Raw genomic sequence first — 16,649 nt, 5'->3', positions numbered from 1 at the left:
GTCGGGCTATAAGTGAGATGGGTGGTATTATGGCCTCCAAACAGTACGTATGATGTCGAGTAGCTAAGCTGAGGGCGAGAGGGAGGGATGGGATTGGCGTTGGCGCCGGTCGCAGTCTTTCGCACTCCGGTTTCGCTATAGAGAAGATCTGCTAAAGCAGCATGCTGTACTCCATCGATTCTTTCATTGGGCGCGCATTAGTAGGCATAGAGGCCGTTCGCGTCTCCTAGCTCCTGCCTATTTGTGGGTGCCTTTGAAACCTTTTCGTCATCTTGTGCTGGCTTCTTTTCGGGTTGCACAGTGTGGGATGCAGAAGCCTTCCGTCCACCCAATAACCTAGACCACCATTGTGGCGTCCTCTCCTCGGTACATTCTTTGCCCTCCGGCTCAGGTGGGATGCCCAAAGCAGCCATACGGCTCTCAAGAAAAGCCCCGTTCTCGATTCGTCTGTACAAAATGCGGTAAGTCATCGCCAGCACCGCCATCCACCCGCTACCCTCTCCCGTCTTCGCTGACGTTGGCATGAAGATAGCATCGATTGTCGCACAAAATTTCTCTCCATCTTGGAGTGGAACGTCCCATTCACGTGGGTCTTTATCGATCTTGTTGGCGATGATGAAGACCATACCGCGAAACGCCGGCCTGGGTGGACACTCATGAGGGCACCATTGGCATCTGTTTCTTTCCTGCGCTCTCTCGCGACAGGTGTTGCGGTAGTTCTCGCACATTACCTCAAAGCTCGCTCTGCTCGTGACGTCGTAGACCAGAGCGACGGCTTCGATGTGTCGAGCCCACCCATACTGGAAGTGAAACCACTCGTCTGATATGTCGGGCTGTGGCAGGCTTGTAGGCGTTTTAGTTCCCGTCAAACGTATACGCTGCCCGTCAATATCTGTCGTCAAACTGAAACAATCTTCCATGGTGGGATCGTAACCCTCTAACCAGCCATCGTTGCCCAGCTCCAACATGATGTTAGCTTGCATGTAAAGTTTTTGGAAACAGAGTACAGCGGATGCCACTCACCCTGACTATCAGTTTCTCCAACCCTGTACCGGCCTCACAAATCAGCCAAATCTCAATGACTGGGTGGAACATGCTTGGAGCAGGATCGAACGTTTTGACATATTTCGAGACCGCCGCTTCCTGCTCTGGCGACAGATACAATGCGTTCACGCGCGGTGAAGATGATCTCGCCGCCTTCCTTGCATGGTTTAGATATTCTTCTCTAGTCAGACGCTGTCGTTTCGGTCGTCTAGTCATGCTGTACCAATGTCGTGGTTCAAAGCCGCCATGATCGTGGAAAGTTAGGAGACTGAGGAGCGAGAGGTTCATGTGGCACAGCAAGCTTTGAAGATTGGCGGAGTTGAAGTCGTCACCCTCCAAACCACCAAGCAACAACATGATATTCGCACTTGCAATTGAATGATAATTGATGCGTGTAGAGCATAGCTTGCAGGTGGTTTGTTCGGCCAAAAAGCATAGTGCTACATTTTCCCGTACAACTTGTTTGCATCTAATGTATTGGCAAGCGAACACCGATAGGTTTTGAGCTGGTAATGGTACACATTGCCTTCATACGGGCACCGTACGCTGAGACTCAGTACAGATATGACGTATTGGCGGCTCTCCGTTCATCTGCAGTCATTGGTTTGCGAGGTACCTGTATAGGTGTGTCTTCAATCTCAGGGTCAGTCGTGGCCTTCCCTCGCCGCAACGACTTCAAGATCGACCACGATCGAGTTCGCTGTTCGTCTTCAAGATTGGGATCAACCGTTCCTGAGGCTTCTTTTGTCTTACCTTCTTGTAGGGCGCCATTCTCGATCCTTCGGAAGAGAGTACGATAAGCTATCGCAAGAACAGCCTTAGGCCCCATGCCTTCTCTAGTGTCTGTAGACATAGGCATGAATACCGCCCCGATTTGCGAGCAAAACCCCACCCCTTCTTTGCGAGAGACCGCCCATGAAGCTTCATCAACGTCTATCTTCGTTGCAAAGACAAAGAAGAGGCCTCGAAATGCTGGCCGCGGAGGACAGTCGTGGTAACAGTACCCGGGCGAAAGTAACTGCCGTCTCGTAATGCTCCGCTCAAAGAGGAAGTTGTCATAAATTGAACGCATCGTCTCGAAGCTTTCTCGGCTTGTTATGTCGTAGACCAGAACACACGACTCGACATGGCGTACGCGACTATACGCTGGCGACCGGCCAATAGGCCAGCCGCTCTGCTCCAGGGTGGGAGTCTCTGTTGGCGCTTCAATGTGTACCCTTACGCCGTCGAGGTACGTCTCGAGGTGATACAGTCCGTTGAATGGTGTATCGTGCGCGATAACAGGGCCATCGTGGAGGAGCTGTACCAATGAATCAGCAAATGAAACAGAGATCGCTCACACAGCAGAAGTCGTACCCTGAGCATGACCTTACTCATGTCGACACCCTCAGGGGCCAGCGGTACTGTTTCGATACGAGTGACGAACTTGGCGTAGCCTTTGTCGAATTTGCTGATGTAGTTGCAGACCATTTCTTCTTGTTTCGGGGATAGGTAGAGAAACTCTGTGCTTCCCGGAGTTTGGGCAGCGTTGCTCGCATCGTTCAGGTACCTTTGTCTCTGTTGCATTGGATGATTCCATGGTTTGGGCTTCGAGTCCGCAACGCTGGTTTCGGCAGATGCAGAATTTGCGGCATTTGTGTGCTCAGCCATGGGCGTTGCTGACATACTCAGGTTTCAGAGCGTTGAAGGCGTCGGTGTCCCGGAGCCGTGGTTAGGCAGAGGCTATGTAGCCGTCTTGATGGACAATCTCTAGTGCCCTCAAATACGAGAGGACGTTCGCGCTTCCACGATGCAGTAGTCATTAGTGTTGCAGAGTGATCCATGTCTTTGCGAGTTGTTGGTGGGACACAGCAGCAGTGAGCAAGCTGGCCAGATGAGGTCGCAAGCGCAAGGGCGCTAGCGCGGAACTGAGTGATGAGGCCCGAACTTCCGACAGAGATCAAATGGAAATCAAGTCTGGTAGCCATATGAGCATCTTCATCATTCGGTGGCATGCAATACTGACAGAACATCGTACAATGTGTAACAACCCCTCGTACATTTCACCCACCAATCTCGTCCATGGCAATGCATCCTTCGCCCATTATTGTCCTGCTGAATCCCTGTTGCATCCCTGAGCTTCTACTCCATTCCAGTCATGCTTCTAGCCACGAAATGCATCACCAGGACCCCATCGCCATTCTTTCACCATCTCTGTACATATGTGGGAACGTGAAGATCTGGTTTCGGGGCTCCTCAGACTTCAATAGGTGTGAAGCTATCCGTCGGCCAGTCATCAAACTTAGGCCATCTGCATTAGTAGATGTCTCTCGGAGATACGTGTACTTTCGCATGATACACGGCCCATCTTCGTAGTAGTTCTTTGTGGGATCCGTTCCGAGAGCGTCCATCTCCAATGCAATGAAGCGAGGACAGCTGTCTTAAAGCCTCCAGAACACCAAGCTGGCGAGTTCCTGCATCTGATCTTCTAGTGTCAAGCTCACGGACGCTTCGTCACGGTAATCTGAATTTTCGGGAGAAGACTCCCAAGGATAGAGACGGACTCGTAACGAAGTGAGCGCGTGGAGATGCTTCAGAAGTTCCACAAAATACGTACTCTCTTCGATGTGGTCCCCATGGAACATCTCCGGATTGGGACAGGCTGTGATGGCAAGCTGCTCCAAGCTCGTACAGCTGGCAAAGAGTGTGTCCAGAGCATCGCAGTGCTCATGATCTTCATAGTAAGGACTTCCGAAGGATACATTCATGGTGTCGAGGCAGAGAATACGAAGGACCGGCCCGATCGTAGTAATCGCGAGCCAGTAACGAGCATCATGATAGCACCAGCAAGGAACAGCTCTTCGAGCTTGCTTTGCGTCCTTGAAAGCGTTTCGAGCATGCGAAACGAACCGTCGGACATCTCTTCCAAGGTCACGTATGGGGCCGAATAGTTGTGTGTGTGCACGAACTTTTTTAAGCTCATGTCCGCTTGGCTGAAGAGGTCCAGCAGCTTGTTAGGACCGGCATACCCGTCCAACTCCAGTGTTGCTAAGGCGGAAACCTCGAGCGCGTGGACTAAGAACGGCGCTAGTCCGTCGCAGTGCGAAATCGCGGGCGATGAGCGAAGGTGTAACCGATGGAGCGCAAGTCGTGGCCTTGCCAATGCCGGAGCTTTCCAGTCCGCAAAGATGGTGCCGAATGCTTCTTCGTGATTCCCAATGAGATCGCCAAGAATGGTGATTGAGAGGTCCTTGAAGCTTCGGACCCGAGCTAGCATTTGGCGACCTATATCACACTCCTCGATGTGCTCAAACACCAAGGCTATGACGGAGATGTTCTGAAGTTGATTCACAGAACATGAAGGCTGTGTTCCCAGACCAGACATGTCGAGTAGCGTGTGCTGACGGTGGTTGGTGAGTTTACTGTGCGTCTCATGCAGAAAGACCGATAGCTCCAGCGGGACGTTCGAAGTCGTGTTCAGATCGAACACCGTAAGTCCGTCTTTCGGGAAGGCTTGGATGAGGCGGACAAGATGACGACCTTGCGTCTTATGGTTGTACGCACATTGATTCGGAACGCCATAGATCTCCAAATGACGCGTCTGATGGAGATTGCTGTTGGCTGTGTTCAAGCAATCCAAGAGGGCTTGGTTCAGTTTCGATGCCGGTAGGGTGATCTCGCGGTACAGAACAGGCGCTGCGACTTCATGGAGCTCTTTACTGACGAGACACAGTGCTTTCAGATCTTCGTAGGACTTGATGTAGTCCATGATCTCCTTCTTGATGTCGAGTGGTAGCGTTTCTAGCGTCGTTGGCGCCATGATGCTTATTCCTTCTCGCGATCGGCGGCAAGTCGCGTGAGTGATTTGACGAAGACGACTTACTGAGCTGAGTCTTGCATGCGAAGTGGGCGTCTTGAACAGTGTTGAATCGTTCAAATGCTCACTGGAAGCCGGAGGCTCACTGGTGAGGCGGCGATGTTGTTCACTCACCCTCGGACGAACATGTGAGTTCCACACGAGCTACACGTTAGTTGTCGCAACGACTCACGCTCTCGACCGATCGCATATCACCACTGACGTTGCGCGCGTAGTATTGAAGAAAAAGAGGAAACGCGAAGCTCGTGTTGTGAAGTCGTTATATTCGGGATGCTCCGGCTTGGCGTTACGCGAGAACACGTGACACATCAAAATATTAAAGGATAAGGTATCCAGCACTACAAACCTTGCTCCAACTTCATAGCCTCAGCAATACCCTCCTTGATCTTCTTCTTATCATCTTCGCTGATCCTCTGCAGCGGACGTCGTGGGTATCCACCATAGCCAAACTCCATCTCGATCGCCGCCTTCGTGCCCGCAATCGACGACTTTGTGAGAACCCAGTCACATCGGCCCAGCACCTTTTGCAGCTCTTGAGCCTTGTCGTACTGTCCGGAAGCCCAGAGGTTCCAGACTTTCACACACAGCTTTGGTCTAGGCGGACAGGTCAGCATACGTCGCTGGCGTCGCGCATGATGGGATTGATGAGACTTACGCAACGTTGGCTGTTCCCACGATCATGCCTGATCCCTCCGAAACAGCAGTCTGGATAGTAAAGTCGGCAATACCACCGAAAGCCATCCAGCCACTTCCCTCGCCCTTCACCGAGCAGGCCTTAGTTGCAGTAGCCACTCTGTGAAGCTTGCCAGTCGAGCCGCAAGTGAACTTTGCTCCGCAGACTTTGCCATTGGTAGCTTCGACGAGACGAATCATGAAGTCGGAGTCCATGTCTACACCTGAGACTGCGCCTGGGTAGTTGTAGAGGATGATAGGTAGCGGGCTTTGCGATGCAACGTTCGTGAAGTAGTCAAACAACATAGCTTCGTTGACCAGCGCGCGGTAGTACCTGGTCTCCTTTATCAGCACTCTGGCCGCCAATGGGATTGTGCAGGACTCACGAAGGAGGCAAGAGAAGACAATATTCGGCGCCAGCAGCAGCCGCCTCTTTACACAGCTCGACCGTCAATCTCACGCTGGACTCGGAGCAGCCAGCGATGACAGGGACATTGTGAAAGCCAGCCTCGTTTAGTGCCTCGCGAGTAGCCCGTGTCACGAGCGTTTTCTCCTCTCGAGACATATGGACTGCCTCGCCATTCGAGCCCATGGTGACAAGACCGACAAGTCCAGCCTCTGCCAGGCGCACGGCATGCTTCTTGACGGTAGCGACATCCACATCCTCGGTCTCCTGGTTGAAGAAGGTCATCGTCGGCGCGTAGATACCATGGCGAAGAGGCGTCCTCGACGTGCTGCCGTTGGAGTTCCCGTTGGTTGCCATTGTGATTGAGTCGACGGAAAGGTGATTTGAGTCTTCTTGCAGGATACAGAAGGAGAGTGAGAAAACGGGTAAATACTTCACAGCTTCCTTACGACGGCAGATCTCCCTAGATATCTTTACACCTCAACAGCGAGCTCGGCCAGCTGTTCCGCTTGGGTCGGAATCGAGACGTGTCGTCGGAAAATGGTGGAGGACGCTTGCTACTGGTGGAAAGAGGCAGGCTTGGCGGGTCCAGCAACACCTTCGGCAACGACGTGCTTGGACGTGTCGCTTTTGAGCTCTTTGTACCTGCATGAGCTCTCATCGGCGTTTGACAAGGTGCCTCCTGCCGGTATAGCTTCGACCCGAAGATGGAGGTAGGTCTGGATGTGCCCGTGATGTAAAGCACTCTCCGCTCTCCCAATTTCTGCAGCTTCCGTCTCGTCTTCCCTTAGTCACCGAGCAAGAGCTGGAAGAATAGCAAGACACAATGGCGCCTCTCAATGTCTGCATGGTGGGGACAGGGGAGTACACGACCGGCTTCGTCGGCGGAGGAGCATCTGGCAGCGACAAGAAGGTAGGAGTAGTTGGCCTCACCCTCTTCGACCTCAGACGACGGGGCAAAGTAGGCAACCTGTCCATGGTCGGCACCAGCGGCAACAAATTCCCAGCCATCCGGGAGCACTTGCAAAAAAACATCACAGAAGCCTACAACGGCCTCGACACCGCCTTCGAGTCCTACCCCGGCCACGAGCAGCGCGACCCAGAAGCCTACAAGAAAGCCATCGACGCTCTCAGCCCCGGCGATGCCATCACCATCTTCACCCCGGACCCCACTCACTACCCCATCGCTCTCTACGCCATCCAGCGCAAGATCCACGTCATGATCACCAAGCCCGCCGTCAAGCTGCTCTCCGAGCATCAACACCTCATCGCCGAAGCCCGCAAGTACAACGTCTTCGTCTACGTCGAGCACCACAAGCGCTTCGACCCCGCCTACGCCGACGCCCGGAACCGTGCCATCAATGGCGCTCTGGGCCACTTCAACTACTTCTACAGCTACATGTCGCAGCCCAAGTCCCAGCTCGAGACGTTCAAGGCCTGGGCCGGCAAGGACAGCGATATCTCGTACTACCTCAACAGCCACCACATTGATATCTGTGAGTCCATGGTGCCGGAGTTCCGACCAACGAAGGTTATGGCGAGTGCGTCGACAGGCGTAGCGACGGATTTGGGGTGTGTGGACGGAACGGAGGATACGATCTCGCTGCTGGTGGACTGGGTGAAGAAGGATGGGAGTGGGAGGAGAGCGACGGGGGTTTACACAGCGAGTTGGACGGCGCCACAGAAAGCGGGTGTGCACTCGAATCAATACTTCCATTGGATGGGGAGCAAGGGTGAGGTCAGAATAAATCAAGCGAAGAGAGGGTACGATGTCGCCGGGGATGAGGGAGGGTTGACTTGGTACAATCCTTTCTACATGAAGGTGAGACGGTCAACTCCTAGTTGGATCGCATCCGCTGACAACTTTTCAGTACGCCCCAGACGAGGAAGGCAACTTTGCTGGCCAAGGAGGGTATGGCTATGTCAGCTTCGAGAAGTTCGTCGATGCCTGCCAAGCATTGAGAGATGGCCGTGTATCGTTGGACGACCTCGACAAGAGAGGCCTGCCGACGCTCGTAAACACCATCGCCACTGGAGCCATTCTGGAAGCCGGACGGATCAGCCTCGACGAGAAGCGGCCGGTCGAGGTCGTGGAGAAGGATGGCCAGTGGAGCCTGAAGTAGATCATCCCGCATCAAAAGCTACAGTATCTTGAAGCCATCCGGCACTGTGCCCTCTTCAACCCACTGTGTCACCGTTTGAGCGTACAGCTCCGGAGCTTGCAGGTTCCAGGGATGCCGCATCTCCGGATGTGTATACGCGACAGTAGCCTCGTTCGCTTTCCTACCTATATCCCTCAAGCGCCTCGCATCGTGAGGATGATCTGCAGTAGGCAATAAACCAGACTTCCCAGCAGCAATGATCAGCGTAGTCGCCGGCCATGGCTGTGGCCATCCATCCTCGCCGGGACACATGACACTCGCCACTGCTTTGCACGAGGCAAGGCTAGGGGCAGTTGTCGAGGCGGGTAGATCAGTATCGTCCGTAAGCCATCGGATCAGGGCTTTGGGGGCAATGCTCGCAACGCTGTCCTGTATGTACAGGCCGTAGGCCAACGTCTGCGCTGATCCAAAGACTTCGTAGCCACTGACGAAGACTTTATCTACGACCTCTGGGTACTTTGATGCCAACTCGACAGCTACGTGAGCGCCTAGGCTGTGTCCAACCACGTGGGCTCTGCCGTTCGTTCCTTCATCGTGGATCAGGTCGGCCAGGCGGCGGGCTGTGTCTTCTTTCGAGAAGGGCTCAGTATTTTGGTTGTCACCTTGTTCCGTTGGATCCCGAAGCATAAGTACATTGTAGTTGGTCTCCAAGTGTGGTATGACCTTAAGCCATTCACGACCAGATAGCGAGGCTCCAGGTATCAGCAGGACCGATGCTTTGCTGCTGTCGGTGCCGCGTTGGCCAGAGTGACCCAGTTGGTCGTCCTCCGGGACATCACGGCTGTCGTCGCCCATGAGCCCGCTCAAGACTGCATTAGGACAGGTGGAAGTGGTAAAGAGAGCGAGGATGAATAAGATCTCGGAAATTTACGAAGTCCCTTCCCGAGCCGCTCGCGCTCACATGTTCAAGTTCTTGCCGAGTCCGCCGAATCCTGAACGTGTTTGTGACGCGAAGCTGATCGCAGGAGCGTGAAGCCTGCTTCTTGAGTAGAAATGACCCCTAACACACCTATGAAGTGAATGTTGGACTCGGATCAAGCAGTCTGAGTCAGATGGCGACACAGTAGATGCTATCGCTCCTTCGCTACGTAGGCGACACGTTTCTTACTCTCCTCCAACCGATCTGAAACGGACCTAGATAAGGAACTCCTCTGGTCTCTCAACAGACAGAGACACCGACTATGGCGAGCAACGGGAACGACATCCAACAACCGCGTCCGCGGAAGGCAGTTAATCCGCAGGTCGAGCGAGCATACAAGCAAGAGTTGAATGCGCCCTCACTCACCATACCCGAGCGAACACCAGCAGGGACGCCAGCACCGCCCGACGATGCACCGCCTTCAGTTATAGCTACGAGCGCGGCTCGAAGAGAGCTGCGCAAGAAGACGAAGGGCAGGATGTTTCCTACAGTCGAGTACCAGCATCGAGTCTCCTACTTCGACCCGCGCAGCGACTATTCGAATTTTCGAGGCTTCTTCGTGCTGTTCTGGATTGGCCTAGGAATAATGGCGACCACTTCTATACTGCGGAATCTGAAAGAGGCGGGAACGATCTTGAGCTTCCGGCAGTGGCCATTGTTTATCGAGAACATATGGGAGTTGGCAATCAGCGATTTGCTCATGGCAGCGAGCACGGGGGTTGACCTACCGTTGAACAAGCTGTACAAGAATAGCAAGGGCTGGCTGAGATGGGAGAAGGGAGGAATGTTTGTGCAATGCTTTGTGCAGGCGATATGGCTGTATGTGTGGATCGCATGGCCGTTTGCAAGGGACTGGACTTGGACAGCGCAGGTCTTCTTCACTCTACATACGCTGGCACTGTTCATGAAGATGCACAGTTATGGCTTCTATTGCGGCCACCTCGCCACAACACTCCAGCGGCTCAAGCAGCTTGACCTTCCCATCAACCCCAAAACGCCAACCACAGCTGCGGTCCGCTACCCACGGACCTTTCCGTTCCCAGAGACAACACCCACAGACGGCACAGCCGACGAACACCATCGCGAGGACAACTCCGACGACGACGAAAACATCTCCCCTATTATTCAACTCCGCAACGACCTTGCCAAAGAGCTCACCTCCCCACTCGGCAACACCACCTACCCCCACAACCTCACCGTCTCCAACTTCCTCGACTACCTCCTCTGTCCAACCCTCTGCTACGAACTCGAATACCCGCGCAACCCCAGCCGCAACTACCTCGAGCTCTTCTACAAAACCCTCGCCGTCTTCGGCTGTATCTTCCTCATGACAATCACGTCAGAAGAATTCATCATCCCGGTGCTGGACGAATCACACCTACGCCTGCAAACCGCGCCTACTCTCATCGACGCCGCGCTCATCTTCGCCGAAACAGTCAGCTCGCTGCTCTTCCCGTTCATGGTCACCTTCCTGCTCGTATTCCTGGTGATCTTCGAGTACGTCCTGGGAGCATTTGCAGAGATAACGCGCTTCGCCGACCGCCAATTCTACTCCGACTGGTGGAACTCTCTCGACTGGCTGGAGTTCAGCCGCGAATGGAATATTCCCGTGCACAACTTCTTCCGACGGCACGTCTACTCTGCTTCTAGAGGGGTCAAACTCAGCAGACCCGTAGCGACAGGCATCACATTCTTCATCTCGGCCGTGGCGCACGAGCTGGTGATGGGATGTATCACGCGGAAATTCCGGGGTTACGGGTTCATCTTGATGATGCTGCAGATGCCGTTTGTGATGGTGCAGCGGCTGCCGTGGGTGAGGAGGCGGACTTTGTTGAACAACGTGTTATTCTGGATCTGCATGATCATGGGGTTGAGTTTGCTTTGTGCGTTGTATGTGCTTGTGTAGAACTAGATACCTTACTTAGGATTCGAACATACAACCATTTCCAACATCCCTTCCATCCATCATGCTACCTAATCCTGCTTCCGTTTTGCCGTGCTCCTCTAACAGCCAGTGATCCTCACCTCGCATGTCTCGCAGGCAGGGCTGGACTGCGCCGTGAAACTGTATTCTGCGTCAGAACATCGTGCGTGAGCACCGGATTGAGAAGGCTGGACTTACCATTCGCCGGTCTCGAGCGAAACACAGCCGTTCCAGCAGTCGTCCCAAAGTCTCTGGCAGACGTCGACATCGCAGCGCTCCTGACGGGCTTGGATGCTAGCGTCGTCGTTCTCTGTTGGGAAAGAGATGGTGATGTGGTTGTTCGGGCTGGTGGCGGGGGCCGGTATGGCGAAGGCGGAGGTGAGGAGGGTCGCGATGATGGTTGGGATATGCATTGTGTCGTCTGGTGGGTGTCAGTGGCTGGTCAAACTCGTCGTGGGAGAAAGGCAGACCGTAAGGTTGGAAATTTAGGCTGCTCTGAAGGTATTTCGGTAGCGGTAATGCTTGAATTCTGAGTTGGCGAGAGATACGATGATTTCTAGGTCTTTTTAAGTTAAGATGAGATGTTGTTTGCCTTCTTGAAACCGCAGAAAGCGCTGGCAAGTACAACTCTGCAAGTTTTGGAAGCGTGATCGAGACAAAGAGAAGGAACACGGCCACCTGCGATACCTACCTACGCTTCTTGTACCCATATAGGCGCTTACAAGACGCAAATTTTTGTTGCTATAGCATCACTTTCATGATGCGAATGGTTGTCGCCAAGACGATTGCAGGACGCAAGGAGGTCATGCATATGTACCCAGTGCGACATAGACTCCCAGTCCTGGCCAGCAACCACGTGCTGTGCGACTTGTGCACATGGCTTGGCTACGACGAAGCTGACGCAGGAAGACACACCGTACCTGAGAACGGACCCGACTGGGACGTAGATTCCTGTGTTGTGGTATCAATGTCGTGTGCTTCCAGCACCTGGTCCGGCTGTTTGCAATACAGGTGTACTTCAAGAGATGCCCGCAGTGCAGTTGTCCTGACACGCACTTCCATATTGGTCTGTTTGCCACTTGTAGTCCTCACTCCAGTGTCTTCTTGACAATCTGTTGGTCCCGAGGTCGACCATGTCTCCTGACCCCATGGGGTCTGCATAGGATGGCGCTCGAACATGCTGACCCGCGATGTTGGCATTCATTCTTCGAATGAAGTCGCACTCCCCTCCGACTAACATGCCGTAGGCGACATCCGATGCCATTGACTTGGCGTGCACTCCGAGGAGATCTCGAATGCGGGGAGAACCAGGCGGCAGGTGCTAACAGCGAAACAGGCAGCTGCATCCTCCGATTTTCGCTTTCTCATCTTTTCCTCCAATAACGACGGCTCTCCAAGAGAAAGATCGTCCAAGATCCTGGCACCGCGTGGTTTCTGCTCCGGCATTGGATGCAACCTCAAGACCACCTTCCGAAGAGCGCTGTCTTGTCGGAGTTGAGCCAGAATGCTGTGAGTCTTCCTCAGATGGTGGAGCAGAAGACGTGCTGGTGGAGAAGAAAAGCGGAAGTACGAGGTGGGCATCGAAGATTGAGCACGAACTGGTACGACAAAACTCTCAGCAATAAAGCACCACGAACGTTGCATCAAAACGAAACTCGACTTGGCTGGAGAGGAAGAACTTTTCTGGTCCGACCTCGCCCTCGTCTCCAAGGGTGCCAGAAGAAGAGCAGCTGACCGCGGTCCGGGGCATTGCCTGACGTGTTCCTATTACCAACGTCTTACCTCAAATTTTCGCCCGTCTGCCTTTTCTTTCGCTCATGCTGCGAGCTTATCATCTTCTGTGCTGATACCATTATCAATCTCTATCCTCTGCGACACCGACAGCCCGGTTGCGCTGCCGTCCGTCTGGAGAACTAGCGCCTTCTTCAATCAATTCTAACTGTCTTTGGGCAGAAAGGCAACGCTTGTGGGCGGGTTCCTGCAGATGGAAGATAAAGGCACTGCGGAAGACGATATGGCTACCGATAGCAAGGTTGAGCCTCCACGGGATGGCACGCCTAGCTCGTTGGAGTCGACTCCAGAGCAGGAGGACCAGCTGGAGCAGTCGCAGGAGCCTGCGCAGCCAGTGAAACGCAAGGGTGGGCGGAAACCGGTATGTACTGCTGACTCGTGCCTATCAATGTCCCGTATGCTGACCTTTCCCAGATCTACGCCACTTCTGAAGAGCGCAAACAACGCAATCGACAAGCACAAGCAGCCTTTCGAGAACGACGGACCGAGTACATCAAGCAGCTGGAAGCAACCATCAAGCAGAATGAGGATACACTCTCCAGCCTCCAGCAGAGTCATCGATCGGCAGCCGACGAATGTCTTATGTTGCGTTACAAGAACTCGCTGCTGGAGCGCATCCTGCTTGAGAAAGGTATGGCTTACTGTGTTCATACCTCAGACCATCTTGCTGACGTTCATAGGCATCAACGTCCAAGCAGAGCTACAGATGAAGACTGGCAGTCCGACACTCTCCTTTCAGCACCCGGCGGCGAATATGCCTCCCATGCCTGCGCCACAACCACCGCTACAACGGACTGCCATGCAAAGACACCACGCTCGACGATCTGGCCAGAACTTCCTGCCAAAGCTTGCTCCTGGACAGTCGAACCAAGATCCGAACTTCCAAAACTCTCCGCAAGGCCACCCTACACCCTCCTCACACAGCTCCTCACCAACAAACGTGTCGACAAGGTCGCCAATGGTATCGCAGCAAGGTGGGAACACTCCACCGAATACTGCCATACTCGCTCAGCCCCAGCAACAGCACTTTCAAACATTCCCTCGTACGTCGCAGCCGCCGCCTAATCCAGCGTTCTACCAACGCCAGCAAATTTCTCCGAATGTACAACGGCAGGGAGCACCGCAGCCCTATCAGAGCAATGCCAGCGCCGTCTCCAGCCATTCCACCGGCAGCCGCAAGAGCCTAGGACCATCCATGAGCTCAGGTGCCAACCCTGGGTCCGTGGGAGCCAGCTCCGCATCGCAATACTACCCCAGCCCGTTCCAGAAGCACATTGATCAGCTCGGCAAGTTCCTCCCCTTCCCACTGATAGAACTTTGTTCGTCCTAGAATTGATTCGTGAGTACAGAGCAAGAATACGATACGCAACAGTCCCGATCCATGCTCGACCAGCCCGATCCCGACGACAACTCCGACCCATCGCCCGACCAGCTGCACGGCACCTACCCGCCGCAGTTCGAGCAGATGCATCCGCCGCCAACGAGCGACTTCTATCAAGCGCCGCTCAACGGGCCGCCGCAGATGCAGCCGCCGCAGCAAGTTCCTGCGGAAGGGCAATTCGGGCTTGAGATGATTGATCCGAATGATGCGATGCTGGATGCTGATCCGTTTGGGTTGAGTGCGAGCATGCATTATCCTACTTCTTACTCGTTTGATAAGCCGGTGCAGAGAGGGTGATGGAGGGGCAAGAGCTTCGTCTTTTAGCGCATGGTGTTGGGAACAGAAGGAAAAACAATTTCGGCTGGTCAGGGAGCCTGCAATACCTTTACTACGCATTCATGAGCGAGAAGTGTTATGAACAGCGGTCAGCGAGGGTGTTTGGGGACAGGAGATTTGGGTCCAGTTCAATGGATGAGATAGTAAATGTAGTTGTATGACTCTAGTCTGTCGTCAATCGACGTACATCGCCATGCTTTCCGCGCTGGAGACGCCCTTGGCCGCGACATGTGATGAATGTGTCTCTTTTTTGCAAATTTGAGCGTCTCCCGTCCTCTTCAGATGGCTTGATGTCGTCAAGATGCCGCCAAGACGCCAAGCGAAATTCCCACTTGCGCTTTCGTTTGACATTGAACCTCGCTCGCTCTTCACCCACAACAAACCCACGACGAGGAGCAGGATGGGTCGATACAGCTCGTGACAACCGCGAACATGAGCAGTAACATCGCCTCGAAGGTAAGCAATTTCGCCGCCGTCATCACCAGACGCAATGGGAAGCTGCAATGGCACCAATTGAGCTTACAACGAAAATTTACTAACAATGCCTCCAATCAGAACACCTACGAGCTCCTGGGTCAGTAGACCGCACCGCAAGGTAGACCAGAAGCAGCAATTGACACTATCCACAGGCAACGACCCGGAGCTCGACCCGGACAGGGAGCCGGAGCCACCGACCAAAGTCATCGACAAGCCAGTCGCGCGTACCGGGAAGCGCAACGCCGGCGCCGAGGGGCCTTCAGGCGACGCACCGAGACCTGCTGCCGGCGGGCGTGGAGGCCGACATGCTCAGTTCGCTAGGGGCGACCAAGGTACGTGAAGAGGCGGTGAAGGGCGGATACATATCAGCAGCTTCGCTGGGGTTGCACGGCACGCGATGAGCTTAAAGGGGGTGGTGCCACGTGGGAAACCTTTGTTAACGTGTTTTTGGGACAGCTGGTTCGCTGAACAACCGCGCCGAGCAGGCCGACGATGGCGTGCGTCAGGACCGTCATGCTAACCGCACGAGGGGTATGTTTGCCCACACTATTTGACACGGACGCGACTGACATTCACTAGAACCGCGCCAGCATCGTGGAGGTACGGACCGCGGCGGACGTGGGACTCATCGGGGCGGACGTGGGTATGGTGATAGATACATGCGCACCAACAGGGATGACCGTCAGAACCACTCTGGACAAGGGTATGTCTCGATCCCCACAACCACCCCATTCTTGTACTAACACGAGACAGCGACCACGAGAAGCAAGCAGCGCACGGATGGGGTGGCGAAGACGGCAACTCTGAGTGGAAGGATGAGGTGGCCGGTGAAGCGATCGCAAAGGCCGAGGCGAACGACGATGCCGGTTTCACTCCAGACACTGGCGCCGGCGACCCAGCTTTCACGAACGGACCTGGAGCGGGAGGCGAGGAGCTCGGCGAGAACGCTGCACCTGAGCCTGAGGAGGAGAAGACCAAATCTTACGATGAGTACCTCGCCGAGCAAGCCCAGAAGCGCCTCGCTCTCGGCAACGAGTCGCTGCAAGTGCGCAAGGCCAACGAAGGCTCCAAGCAGAAGTTCCCAGAAGGCACTGCCGTGACCCGCAACACCGAAGAGGAGAGCTTCATCGCTGGCAGCGGCGGCAAGGCCCGGCGCGAGAAGTCGAACCAGCAGAAGAAGGAGCAGCTCACGCTCGACGGCCAGTACTACACCGCAGCCGACAGCGGCGATTCGCGCGGCGGCAGAGGCGGGCGCGGTCGTGGTGGTCGCGGACGGGGTGACGGTGAAGGTGGCCGTGGGCGTGGAGAGTTCCGTGGAGGTCGCGGAGGTGGACGTGGTCGAGGCGAGGGATTCCGTGGTGATCGAGGTGCTGGCTTTAGGGGAGGCCCGCGCGGAGGTCCTCGCGGCGACTTCAACGCCACCGACTCGAGCGCCTTCCCAGCTCTCGGCGGGTCGTAAGCGCTTGCGCCCTCTGTCAACATACGGCTCGACTGTCTGGCGAGTGTCCACTTGTCAGCGACCGATGGCCTTGACACCACAACAAAAAATGGACGATGTTCTTAGCTGCTAGGATGTGGCAAGAAATGAAAAGCAGGACGAGCCGGCTGTGCGTTTGACTGAAAAGTAGTCTACAAAGATGTGCACAACTCCTCCTCCAACCTCGGTCGTTCTCACTATCCG

At 54.6% G+C, this 16,649-nt stretch overlaps 9 protein-coding genes across 9 annotated transcripts; 4 read left to right on the top strand and 5 right to left on the bottom strand.

Moving 5' to 3' along the window:
- Nucleotides 1-197: 197 nt before the first annotated feature.
- On the bottom strand, nucleotides 198-2,694 carry LTR77_002425 (uncharacterized protein; the record flags this gene model as incomplete). Its single annotated transcript, XM_064799684.1, has 4 exons — nucleotides 198-959; nucleotides 1,024-1,484; nucleotides 1,798-2,344; nucleotides 2,401-2,694. The coding sequence occupies 4 exons, from the start codon at nucleotides 2,692-2,694 to the stop codon at nucleotides 198-200; spliced, it is 2,064 nt and encodes a 687-aa protein (XP_064662439.1).
- A 1,093-nt stretch (nucleotides 2,695-3,787) lies between these two features.
- Nucleotides 3,788-4,843, bottom strand: LTR77_002424 (uncharacterized protein; the record flags this gene model as incomplete). The annotated part of the gene is made up of 1 exon (XM_064799683.1): nucleotides 3,788-4,843. The coding sequence occupies one exon, from the start codon at nucleotides 4,841-4,843 to the stop codon at nucleotides 3,788-3,790; it is 1,056 nt and encodes a 351-aa protein (XP_064662438.1).
- A 395-nt stretch (nucleotides 4,844-5,238) lies between these two features.
- Nucleotides 5,239-6,335, bottom strand: LGA1 (L-threo-3-deoxy-hexylosonate aldolase; the record flags this gene model as incomplete). Its single annotated transcript, XM_064799682.1, has 3 exons — nucleotides 5,239-5,494; nucleotides 5,556-5,906; nucleotides 5,959-6,335. The coding sequence occupies 3 exons, from the start codon at nucleotides 6,333-6,335 to the stop codon at nucleotides 5,239-5,241; spliced, it is 984 nt and encodes a 327-aa protein (XP_064662437.1).
- Nucleotides 6,336-6,804: 469 nt separating this feature from the next.
- LTR77_002422 (uncharacterized protein) lies at nucleotides 6,805-8,101 on the top strand (the record flags this gene model as incomplete). The annotated part of the gene is made up of 2 exons (XM_064799681.1): nucleotides 6,805-7,800; nucleotides 7,850-8,101. 2 exons carry the CDS (start codon nucleotides 6,805-6,807, stop codon nucleotides 8,099-8,101), a joined length of 1,248 nt encoding a protein of 415 aa, XP_064662436.1.
- An 18-nt stretch (nucleotides 8,102-8,119) lies between these two features.
- Nucleotides 8,120-8,935, bottom strand: LTR77_002421 (uncharacterized protein; the record flags this gene model as incomplete). Its single annotated transcript, XM_064799680.1, has 2 exons — nucleotides 8,120-8,536; nucleotides 8,570-8,935. 2 exons carry the CDS (start codon nucleotides 8,933-8,935, stop codon nucleotides 8,120-8,122), a joined length of 783 nt encoding a protein of 260 aa, XP_064662435.1.
- Nucleotides 8,936-9,321: 386 nt separating this feature from the next.
- ARE2_1 (Sterol O-acyltransferase 2 (Sterol-ester synthase 2)) lies at nucleotides 9,322-10,965 on the top strand (the record flags this gene model as incomplete). The annotated part of the gene is made up of 1 exon (XM_064799679.1): nucleotides 9,322-10,965. The coding sequence occupies one exon, from the start codon at nucleotides 9,322-9,324 to the stop codon at nucleotides 10,963-10,965; it is 1,644 nt and encodes a 547-aa protein (XP_064662434.1).
- A 98-nt stretch (nucleotides 10,966-11,063) lies between these two features.
- Nucleotides 11,064-11,396, bottom strand: LTR77_002419 (uncharacterized protein; the record flags this gene model as incomplete). Its single annotated transcript, XM_064799678.1, has 2 exons — nucleotides 11,064-11,124; nucleotides 11,182-11,396. 2 exons carry the CDS (start codon nucleotides 11,394-11,396, stop codon nucleotides 11,064-11,066), a joined length of 276 nt encoding a protein of 91 aa, XP_064662433.1.
- A 1,571-nt stretch (nucleotides 11,397-12,967) lies between these two features.
- LTR77_002418 (uncharacterized protein) lies at nucleotides 12,968-14,452 on the top strand (the record flags this gene model as incomplete). Its single annotated transcript, XM_064799677.1, has 4 exons — nucleotides 12,968-13,135; nucleotides 13,189-13,405; nucleotides 13,455-14,060; nucleotides 14,124-14,452. The coding sequence occupies 4 exons, from the start codon at nucleotides 12,968-12,970 to the stop codon at nucleotides 14,450-14,452; spliced, it is 1,320 nt and encodes a 439-aa protein (XP_064662432.1).
- Nucleotides 14,453-14,923: 471 nt separating this feature from the next.
- Nucleotides 14,924-16,427, top strand: LTR77_002417 (uncharacterized protein; the record flags this gene model as incomplete). The annotated part of the gene is made up of 6 exons (XM_064799676.1): nucleotides 14,924-14,947; nucleotides 15,047-15,065; nucleotides 15,121-15,300; nucleotides 15,425-15,499; nucleotides 15,548-15,671; nucleotides 15,722-16,427. The coding sequence occupies 6 exons, from the start codon at nucleotides 14,924-14,926 to the stop codon at nucleotides 16,425-16,427; spliced, it is 1,128 nt and encodes a 375-aa protein (XP_064662431.1).
- Between the last annotated feature and the right edge of the window lie 222 nt (nucleotides 16,428-16,649).

This window comes from Saxophila tyrrhenica (assembly GCF_035928015.1).
Source record: "Saxophila tyrrhenica strain CCFEE 5935 chromosome Unknown scaffold_3, whole genome shotgun sequence".
In the NCBI taxonomy this organism is placed as follows: domain Eukaryota; kingdom Fungi; phylum Ascomycota; class Dothideomycetes; order Mycosphaerellales; family Extremaceae; genus Saxophila; species Saxophila tyrrhenica.
The sequence above is the reverse complement of the archived record's forward strand: the minus strand, read 5'-3'. Positions and strand labels throughout refer to the sequence as shown.